This window comes from Drosophila eugracilis, unplaced genomic scaffold (genome assembly GCF_018153835.1).
Source record: "Drosophila eugracilis isolate 14026-0451.02 unplaced genomic scaffold, ASM1815383v1 contig_1765, whole genome shotgun sequence".
Taxonomy (NCBI): Eukaryota; Metazoa; Arthropoda; class Insecta; order Diptera; family Drosophilidae; genus Drosophila; species Drosophila eugracilis.
The window spans coordinates 121,017-132,197 of NW_024572605.1; the positions used below are offsets into that span (position 1 = coordinate 121,017).

Sequence of the window (11,181 nt, forward strand, 5' to 3'; positions counted from 1 at the left end):
TTAGCATATTGAAATGCTTTGCAGTCTGTTTGGTTCTGGGCTAAAATGCACAGCACGTTGTGGCAAACAGCTGTGATAATGAATTATATGACCAGTTTTAGTACGGACCAATTCATTTGCTCGTTCTGCGCTGGTGGACAATAAAGTCCCTGAAAGCGGTTTCGCATTAGAATCCGACGTATTGTTATGTGAGTGATATTTTTAAAGCGTGACCACATGACGGCTTACGAACGGGCTTACACTTTGATGGCAAGGCAATTGAACTTATATATTTGTTGATTTGGGTGCTTTAGATCAATTGAAAAGGTAGGTTATAAGGTATCGGCGTTGTTCTGAATGTTATGGTAGCCATTCGAAGAACGCTGGCACTGTACAAAAAGGCAAGAATTGGAGTGCGAGCATTTATTCGCTTAACATTTAGAATCGGCATGAATTCATAAGCATCTATGCGATGAACCAACTCATCACTGCTGCTCTGGTCTGCTGACCAAGTTAGCTATGCATGGATTGCGTGAAACAAAAGCTGGCCATGTCGCAGACTCAAAGCCTTTTCGCTGCAGCGGTCTACCAGGTTTTTCCAACCGGCTAAGTTGGCGAGCAATCTACAATCTCCGCTGCACCATCCACCGTGTATTATATCCTGCATTGGGGCGTGACGCGAGTCGACCTTCCCACTCACGATTCTACTGACGTAGGCATATGAATTTGACCGCCTCTGCACTTTGTGCACTTTTCCCTGTGCATTAAGGGATCTGAGCGCAGCAGTGGCTCTGACTGTGCCGTGTGCGTGGTGGTTACGTTTCAGCCTTTTCCGCTTCATAATTTTTGTATTTAGAAATTGCATAAATTTAGCTTGCATGAAAAGGATGTGGGGAAGTGGAATGTCAGATGGTATTACTTTTCCGCTCTTGGCTATTTATTATTTTCGGGACTTACGCAGACCTGTCATAACTTCCCCACTTTTATGTTCATGTGTTTTATTGTTTAATTTTGTGTTACCAAGCGATAGCGAATTACGTTCTAGTTTCACACTATGTATGATTTAGAAATAATATTTAAATCCGAAATTTGATGTGATTGATAATGTATTGCCATCCCATTGATATGCGATAATCAGATTAAATAGTATTTCGTACTAAAATTAGAAAAATATTTCAACAACGCCTAAATGTATTTAGCTATTGCCATTAACATCGATTGTGGTTTTAATCATTCAAATAAAGTATATTTAAAGCGTATGTGTGCTGCATTTTCGACTATTCTCAACTAATTGTCACATAAATCAGAGTCTCAAAAAGTTATGATGCGCCCAACTGCCGACCACAGTGCGTATGGATAACTCGGATTTCCATCTCCGGTTCGCCGTCAATTTAGCCACTGGCGTTGCGCAAGTGCTCTCGTCTGACCTGCAGCTTTACCAGCTTTGGGTCAGCTAACGGCCCCACTGAGAGCGTCGACATATGGCCTGGAGCTTATGCTCAAAGAGAGATGAAACCGAAATCTCTTTTATTGGTCCCTAAGAGAGGTAAGCGACACCGCGCACAGTGGAACCAAGATGATGAAGTTGACTTAGAAAAGTAACATGACTTGAACAAATATCCCAATTTTTAACTTTCATTATGGTTTCTGAAGACTGAACAATATTTTTGAACTGTGCTGCTCGATATTATCTCCAGTTGCTGCAGGTCCATGCCTCTTCCCCAACACCCACTGTGCTGCCGGATGGCCTGAATACACAGGGCTTGCCAACAAGTTACAGAGCCAGTGTCCTGCAGCCGCTATGACGTCATTACCTACATAAGCGGCCCGCAAAACAGGACACTGCACGCCCAACAGAGAGGCCGACGTCCACAGCGACAGGACAGCAACAGTTGACAGCCATTATCCGAGCTTGGCGCTCCGGTTTCGCTCCCGCGAGAGAGCTTATCCGATGGTCGCACGGGTATAAAAGTCGAGGGTCCTAGTAACATGCAGGCAGTCGAGCAGACGACTTCGTGACGACCGATTCTGGTGTTCTGGTGTTACAGTTGGTAAACAGCGAAGCTACGCGAGTGTGTTTCCGTTATTGGTTGAATCGGCTTGGAAGTGGGTGCCGCAGGAGCAGTCTTTCGGTTCGAGGCAATTTAATTTGTGAGGAGGTGCGAGTGCGGTCGGACCTTTCGTCGCGTTGTCAGCGAGGGAAACTCAATTAACAGGGGCTTTGCAGTCAACCCGCTCCCAGGACATTCACGATGCAGGCGGTGCACAAGTCTGCACACAGCAGCAGGCGGCTGATGCTGTTGCTCTCCATGCTGCTCAATGCCGTAAGTCCTGGGATTATATTTTCAATTTCGAAATTTGTAGCGCTATCAGCAGCATTTGGTCTTTGTATTTCATGGACCGTGCTGATGCCTTATCCTTTATTATTTCTTTTTATGTTTGACGGGTGCGGTGAACCATGAATTTTGGCGAAATTTTGTAAGCCCACTCTGTCTTGCCCCGGCGAGGGGAAATTGAAAATGCGTAAAGAATTCGTAGATTTTATTATTTATAAACAAATTTAATAAGGACCACCTAGGAAACTTCATCTTGGTGTTCTTAAGCTCCAATATATAATATTCTTACCCTCACCTATTGCATAATGAAATGTGAGCTTCCCATTAATTATGTTGTCATAGCGATAAGTTTCGTGCTGTATATTTCCGTTGTCAGAAAAAGGGATTACATTTTTTTTAATTTTTCAAGGTCTCTGTCCACTTTGCCGTAATTTATATTGGCCAAGCCACGCCCCACTCAAGTATGACTCTTTTGCGGCTGGAATTCCTTTCCCAGCCAAGTCCAGCTCGATGCGCCCAGGCCAAAAGTGCAGTTTTTCATTTAGCGCTTTCACTTCTCTTTTCTGTGCATTGGACCATTTCCTGCGGGATGGGTGACATTTCTATTGTCCCTCGCTGACATATGGCGACATTTTCCATATCCGCGGTACTTGGTGTTCCCTTGACAGCTGTTCATCATAGCTGCCAGCAAGAAAGCAAACTAAAAGTACTTTCTAAAATTGTTTTTCCATTGTGCGAGGAGTCTTTCTGCTTTGAGTAACTAAACTTCTCCTAACTGCGCACTAAACATTAATTAAAAGATAAACGACGCTAGGAACGTCTTAAGTTTCAAAATTCTAATCTGTTTCCAGTCCACTGCGAAAGAGCGAATTAAGAAATTTGTGGTAAAAGTATAAAGTTGCTTTCTGGAGCGGAGAATGACAAAATGGATTCTCTGCGATGACAGCAAAATAAACGGTTTAATAGATGTAGCTAGCTCAAAATCCATTTAACGTGCTTTAAAATATTTAACTGTGTTTCTGAATCTTAATAAAACGCGTTTTCATTATTTCCTGTAACTAATATTTTTCTTATATGAGATATAATATATATTTCCTGCATATCCTTTATGTGCAGAGTGTAATCAGCAGCCTAACGTTCTGGGAAAATTGTAGGGGTGTACAGATGTATCCGCAACGTCAGCGAGACCAGAAACGTCAGCGGCAATTGCAACGTCAATGAAAACTACTGCACAACATGGCCGTAATTTGGACTTGCATCGCAACTGCAGTGCATCGCTGCATTAGAAACAATGTCGGATCGAACCATTGACGTGGAATGAGTACCGATTCTTGCATCAGGCTTTATATGAACGATTTAGTTTGATCTAAGATATGACTCGTCATTGTCAGTTGCGGCGGTTATTGAATAAACATAGAAATCAATATCCACGAACAGAGCCCTGAACCAATAACAATAAATGTTAACTTCTGCCACGTCTCCCTTTCATTGAGGATATCTCGTATACGCACAGAATAAGTCGAATAAGAATGCAAACATTAATTTTCTTGGGCAAACACTCATCCAAGTTTTGGGACCACCCGAAAAAGAATTCGTTAAAGGTCTTCTGAAAATATTTCGCTAAGGATGATTTTGGGTCATTAGGATTACGTAAATTTTATTTAAAATGTCTGAAAAGTTTCCCAGGGTAGTCAAAACATATATATGTCCGTCCTAGAGCTTTCCTAATCTTTTTTGTCTTATTTCAATTCAATTAAGTTCCTATCCTAATACATTTTTAGCCGGGAGGAATTGATCGAACTGCAAAATTATATTCTTACAAAAATTCTGCATGTATCAATAACGATGTTCGCATATCAATACGCCTTGTTTCCATTCGTGCGGCAGTTGAGAGTTGACATTTTGATTAAAATGCCAGCAAGTCAAATAGATTTTATTGGGGCGGCAATGGTAATCAGCTTCGACGCTTTACAAAACGCGGAATGAAGTGGGATGGAGCTTCCCCCGAGTTGGCACACATTTTTGAACATGTTAGAAAATTTGCATGCTAGCTACAAGTGCATTAGCAGCATTATACTTTGAAGATTATAACACAACCAAAACTATTAAACAGCCAAAGGGAATAGAGTGTAGTTTCATTTCTTCGTCTGTCTCTTCAATTAATAACCGAAAATCGGTCATTTCGCCAATTTACGTTGTCTAGTTCTGTTTGGAATTAATAATTAACAGGTATAATTTTCATATTCAATAAGAAAGTTTTTGGCTCTTTCTGAGCCTGACCACAAAGTGAACTGGAAGGCAAAGTTCCATGAGGGTTTCATTGATAAAATGATTACTGTTAATGGCGGCATTTCAACGGAATGTACGGATGCGACAATAAAAGGGCAAAGGAGGGTCTTAAAATTCTGACGAACAAATTGAAAAAAGTTTCTTAAATTTTTAGCCTCGATAAAAGGGAAATTCCGCAGCAAACTCTACTTGGGAGGAGAAGCCCTTAAGGATTATTTTTGCGTGTTATACTTGCAATGTTGTATCTGTCCACTCACCGTACCTTTCTTAATAAATTCCATCAGCGCAATGCCGTATAGGGTCTTGAGACTCTTCCTCCGCGGTTCTCAGGCACCCTGAGTTTTCTCGAAGGCCAGAGCACTTAAGTTGTAATATTGTGCCCGGTATTTATTTAAGAAAAAGCAACAGCAACAATGTACGCCATTAAATTGCCTATGGACGGCATGAAAAAACAGGGGGGGACGTCTGCGTTAATATAATTTGCCTGCGGCTGGATTCAGGCGACATAAGCGGCTCAACAGGCATCACAGAAAAAGAGAAAATCAGTGGATGGCTGTGGCTGGGGAGGGTAAGGATAAAAGGCGGTTGTGCCCTGGAAAAAGAAATTGTCCGCTGGGCTGTTGATTCGCAATTGGGCTTCTACCCGTTACAAAGGGTGCATACTCTCACGCCTAATTAAGCAGTCCATCTGATTGGAACCATTCCCATTTATTGGACATGTCCTTTCTCCCTACCTGAGAGGGCTCTCAAAGAGTTTAATTGGAGTCAGTTTTATTGCTTATTGATTTCCACCGCCATGTCGAGCTTTTCCTTAACCGGCCTCCTTGTAATTGGCACTACATGAGTATTACGGCTAAATTTTAGTTAAAGGAGTGTTTTGTTGTCAGACGCAGGCTTAGAGCTGGCAACTGCTGAGAGCTCGCAGGACTTGGCTAACAGGAAATTTAATTATGCAAACAATGGCAAAGAAATCCTGTTTTTCCGCGGAGCCAGCATTTGCTAATGAGCGTGAAAAATAAAGCGGCTAAAACTGAGTAGGGCTCGTAAATTAAATAGCTCATAAACTAAACATTTTTTACATTCTCCCCAGCCATTTTGAAAGTGCCGAAATCCGTGGAACGAGAAACAAGCCACACAAATTATTACGCAACACTTAATGTTGCCATGAAAGGATACCTCGTCTATGCAGGCCCACGCATCATAGCCTCCCCTTCTTTTAGTATTTTCCCTTGCCTGTTTGGGAAGTGCTATGTCTTAAAGCCTCTGCGGCGTTTTTAAATGCTGTTTTGTGTTTTTTACACATATTTTTTTAATTCAATTTTCATGGCGTGGCTTCCATTGTGTGAGAACTTTTTGTTCATTTTATTTTTAGAATGAATGATAAATAACGCTGGTGTTTTTTTTTTAAACAAATAACATTTTTGACCATGTTCAGCTTTGTTATTAATGGATGTTCTATGGGAAATTTATGGCCCAATTTACGGATACATTGTTTCCATTGCAGGGAGGCACAACATTTCTGTATTGACTGGATAGACTAGAAAGCAAAATCCAAATGAAATCTGTTGACTTTGCAAACACCTTTAGGTTATTATTTCAAGTGCTAATAAGACAGAAAGCCGGCTCTGTATTAAGCATGCATGTGTCCTCAAGAAACTGTCAATTTCTGCATGAGATTTACGGGCATAGGCGCCGGCAGACATCACGTCCTGCAACACATCCTGTGTGTTCTTCCTTCCGCCTCCTGTGCTCTCAGCAGGCCAGTTATTAAAACCGGAAGCTCAGTGCCTCGGTCTACCCTCGGAACTCCGTTGAAGTGGAAGACATACACAAGAGACGGGGCTCGCAGGGAGCGCACATGCCCGTTTGTTCGAGATAACTTCCATCCAGCTTGGAATTCTTTTGGTTGGTCGACCATTTGGCAAACAAACTGTTTCGACCTGCCTTCGCTTGCTGTCGTACCGTTAAAGAAAATATTATGACTTAGGCTCAGACACATCCTGCAGCTCTGCTACACATTCATGTGTAAGCCTAGTCAGTTTTCACTTTTGCAATTTTTCCTGTTGAACACTTTTCTGACGCTGACATAAACGGCAGATAAGTCAATGTGACCGGGACACAGGTGCCTTGAACCACACTGTCTGAATCAGCCATCGATGGCGTTGCTGTTAAGCCAGTAATGTGCCCTGCAAAGTAGGCAACAAAAAATAAACAATTCAAATGTAGTTTTAAAATACATTTTAGCAAAAGTCGAGGAGTGAGCGGCCATCATTCATTCTAAGAAAGTAAACTACGAATGGAAAAAAATGTCGTCACATTTCATAGTAGACTTAGTGTAAATAATTGCGGTAATTAAGTTGAAGACAAAGAGCGTTTCCTTTGGAAACCGGAACCATTAGGAGCAAACTTGATATTCTAGACACATTCAATAATAAGCATAGACGTTCCGGCTTCTTAATGTTTCTTCTTTTCTTTCAGGCCATCCAGCCAAGCACCATTGTTGTGAGTGCCACTGATGATAATGGCAATGTGTCGCCCTGCGAAATGGAGGCCCTTATAAATCAATTGATGAACCCCAGTCCCGAGTATCAGTTACACGTAAGTCACCTGCTGCTGCTGTATTTATCCTTGACGTTAAAGGATTTATTCCCACTTCTGAAAGCAACATCTGCCCAAGCTTTGAATTTAAATTGCTTTGTGTCATTCTGCCCCGTAAATGCCCTTATTTTTAGGCCTCCGCCTTGCGCAATCAACTGAAGAACTTACTTCGTGAACGGCAGCTGCCAGTGGGCGAGGAGCAGCCCTTAGGCGATTACTCAGACTATGTGGAGGAGGATAAGCGCTCGGTGGCTGCTCTGGCTGCCCAAGGCCTTCTAAACGCACCGAAGAGAAGCCTGGCCACTTTGGCCAAGAACGGACAGCTGCCTACAGCGGAGCCTGGTGAGGATTACGCCGACGCAGATTCCGGGGAGCCCAGTGAGCAGAAGCGCTATATTGGCTCTCTAGCCAGAGCCGGAGGATTGATGACCTATGGCAAGCGCAACGTGGGCACACTGGCCCGTGACTTCCAGCTCCCCATTCCCAACGGCAAGCGAAACATCGCAACAATGGCCCGCCTTCAGAGTGCTCCTTCCACCCACAGGGAGCAGCCAAAGCGGAATGTGGCTGCCGTTGCGCGATATAACTCGCAGCAGAATCACAACCAACGCGTCGGTGCTGAGAAACGGAACCTTGGAGCCCTGAAATCCTCGCCGGTCCATGGTGTTCAGCAAAAACGTGAGGACGAAGAGATGCTCCTGCCTGCTGCCGCTCCTGACTACGCTGATCCAATGCAGAGCTATTGGTGGTACCCCAGCTATGCTGGCTATGCTGACCTGGATTGGAACGATTATCGCCGGGCAGAAAAGCGATTCCTAGGTGAGTACTCAGTTGGACCCAGGGAAATCTGGCTTGAAGTCTTGGGGGTACGGAACTCCAACTTCCGAACCGGATGGAAAGTATCTAGCTCCATTTTTCGAAAACTTTTTGTAAACTTAACATTTGTTAGCACCCTGCACTAAGATAGCAGCAATGAGGCACTTTCCTTTAGCACAGTTCTGTACATACGTTTATATTATTATCCCAAAAGACACCTCCAAGGATCCTGAATTGTTTGGCATCGAAAATGGCAACGATGCCAATGCTGCTGTTGCAGCCACAGACGAGGCGGAAGAGGAGCCGGACTCGGAGGCGGCGAACGAGCAGGTGCCATCGCCCCAGAAGCGTCACATAGGTGCCGTTTACCGCTCCGGATTCATGCCCAGCTACCGCTACCTACGCAGCCCAGGGGGCGGTAGTGGCTACGGCGGGTCCGGGGGGCGTTTCAGTCGCTCGGGACGTGACGCCAGGCAATTTGTATGAGTAAATGGCGATGGTTCGATGTGTGCTACTTATTTTTGTTTTATTGATTTCGTTTGTTTTTTCGTTCTTTGTTGTGGAAATTCTTATTGTTTATGATTCCGAGTACTAGTAATTGGCTCCAAACACCTTTTATCTCTGGCCTTGGCTATTCCTGCTTCCTTTCAAGTTGTAGTGAAACGTTCCAGAAGTGGCATGTTAAAAGTCGTAGATCATAGACTTTCTGTAGATATTTTTTGAATGCTTTGTTTTGTTCCGACCATGAGGAGCCCTGAGATTTTCTTGTGCCTGTCCCTACGTTACTATCTTATCCACCCAAGACCCCAACAGCAATCAGGAGAGTTTCTCAGACATTTCCGTCAGCATACTTAATGTAGTTTTTCCATTTTAATGGTTTTCGGAAATTTGATTTCCGTATACATTGCGAATACGTCTGCACATGGACATCCTTCGTTGGGGACAATCGGCTAATTTCCGCCCCTTTGTCAGCCTTAGATTGGCTTACAAAGCGGGCTATAAAGCTGATGTTTCTAAGGGAAATAAAAAAAAAGTGGTCCTCAAAAAAAGGAAAATCATTGCACTATAGAAGGAATACGATTAATTAGTTTTACTATTCTGACTACTTCACGCATACTTATCTAGGTCTACGACAGTCGTATTTACATTTACAGCCCGAAAGTATGCTGCAAACGCAGTGTGTACTTGTTTGAGGCGGCGCTCTTTAAGTAAAATGTATCTACACATTATAGGACAACAACGTTTATCACGACAACTACACAAACGCACACTGAAGAAAAATATATAGAAGTAGGGACTTCTCAAGTCTGATCCAACAAAAACTTTGTATATAAATTAAAGTTGAAAAATCAGTTTGTATTGGCATGTATAAGCTCATTGGCATGATCTAATTTTCTATGGAATTGTTTGTATCTTATGTTAGTTTCTCTGCTACGTTTTCGTATTAACATTTTTGTTTTGTAGCATAGCTTCGGTGGCTCTTTACTAAGTCGGCTGCATCCTGGACCAAGTTCATAGACTGCGAACTGTTTTCTATTTTGTATTTCTGTAGACCTCCTTTAAACAGCCTGCTGAAGGAGATGTAATAATTCTAGCGGTTTCTTCGGCCCATACAGGTCGGGTATTACCCCCAACACGAGCGACTGCGTCAACCCACCGCAGCCGTTTGTAAGCAGTGTTTCATACCAACTCAACCGATGATAAATTGGAGTGGTGCTGGCATACGCGGTCGTCTGTCTAAGTACTACGTGGATCCTGATGCCTCCCCAGCGCGCATGCACAGCATCTCCAGTAACTTGCTGCCATCGGGACGTCCGCCGCGTCCGCTACTGCGCTCTGGGGCTTCAGTCTACTCCCCGTTCCACTCCTGGGGCACTCCGCCGCGTATCACAGCACTGCATCGACGCGAATTTCGACGCAACTCGGACAATTATGAATACTAAATATCGATAATATACTCCTTATCCAAATTATGCGATACAGATTACCTTACCGTAACCGTAGCCAGAATGTATAACTACGCCGTAATAAACTGAAAGTAGATCCTCCAGCAGTCACACAAAACACCTGCGGAACTCCCAAGTGCCGAGGCTTACGAGTAAAATCGGAAGCTCTAATTGGAGAGGCTCCACTATCTAGGATCTCTAGTGCTCTAACTCTCAATATATAAATTATATTTACAAATCTGAAGTAACTGATACAAGTGCAAAGCAAAACAGAGATAAATATCAAAGCAAGCCATATCCCTATTATTTAAACTCTTAAAGGAAACGTTAAGTGTAATTAGTATACCTCAAAGAACTCTATCCTTTACTGCTAAAATACTGAAACCTGTTTACATTCCTCTTTCCTAACGTCTTGTATGTGTATATGACAATAAATATTTCCCTAGGTCAAAGCTAAGTATTGCCACCAACGATCGTTGATATATGAGAGTGTTAAGCAAACTGCGTCAAAGACAATAAAATTTGGTGAGAATTGAAGAAAATATCGATTTATATATACAATAATATATACTATACATATATGTATCTCAGACAATAAATAAAATATGGACAATAAATATTACAGGGGTATCCTGTACTCCTACACGTCATTTGGATTGATTTTAACTTTTTCAAATCATTGGTTGCAAATACGAAATATACGAATAAAATATATATCTAAATAACTGTATGTAATAATAAGTCTGATGTCGTCAATAATTAATTATTATGATTATGAATTTTCAAATCAAAGTACTCCAAATGTGAAAGGTTAATCAAATAATGTATTGCAAAGTATTTACGTCACCTATATTTAAAACCTATCCGAGCGCGAGCAAGAGGTTAAGCTGTAAGAGCAGGAACAGAGCTTAAACTCGCAGCGAAGTATCCAATAACTATCAACGTTAGTATCTGTATACACTTATTGAATATCGTATGAAATAAATAATATACAACTATTACTGGTTTGTTCCTATAATACAATATGCACCTGTGTTTTACTGCTTCCCCCACTCGAAGAATACAATTTTGGACTCTAATAGTTAAACGTAGAACGTAGCGATTCAGACTTCATATGTGGATCAGACCAATAGATTGATCCGAACTGGTCATGTCCAAAAGTTAAATCAATTGATAATTTTTAATATGAAAGTATTCTACTTAATAGTTGAATTAAA

General features: G+C 42.2%; 1 protein-coding gene across 3 annotated transcripts; it reads left to right on the forward strand.

Annotated features, from left to right (window-relative positions):
- Window positions 1-1,989: 1,989 nt before the first annotated feature.
- On the forward strand, window positions 1,990-10,987 carry LOC108107450 (neuropeptide-like 1). Of its 3 annotated transcripts, none has more exons than XM_017214995.2 (5): window positions 1,990-2,303; window positions 7,083-7,202; window positions 7,337-8,021; window positions 8,233-8,498; window positions 9,635-10,987. In XM_017214995.2, exons 1-5 carry the CDS (start codon window positions 2,232-2,234, stop codon window positions 9,959-9,961), a joined length of 1,470 nt encoding a protein of 489 aa, XP_017070484.2. In that variant the 5' UTR covers window positions 1,990-2,231; the 3' UTR covers window positions 9,962-10,987. The 3 variants fall into 3 exon arrangements, with proteins under 3 accessions (XP_017070484.2, XP_017070485.1, XP_017070486.1); XM_017214996.2 differs by having other exon boundaries at window positions 8,233-8,504; window positions 9,635-9,743; XM_017214997.2 differs by lacking the exon at window positions 8,233-8,498 and having other exon boundaries at window positions 9,635-9,796.
- Window positions 10,988-11,181: the final 194 nt, after the last annotated feature.

What these genes read in the sequence shown, in the direction of transcription:
- LOC108107450 (XM_017214995.2), top strand. Translation starts at nt 2,232, where the DNA reads ATGCAGGCGGTGCACAAGTCTGCACACAGCAGCAGGCGGCTGATGCTG. An exon ending in GGCAGAAAAGCGATTCCTAG is followed by an intron (nt 8,022 to 8,232) that starts GTGAGTACTCAG and finishes TTATCCCAAAAG; the next exon opens with ACACCTCCAAGGATCCTGAA. An exon ending in GACGTGACGCCAGGCAATTT is followed by an intron (nt 8,499 to 9,634) that starts GTATGAGTAAAT and finishes CGGCCCATACAG; the next exon opens with GTCGGGTATTACCCCCAACA.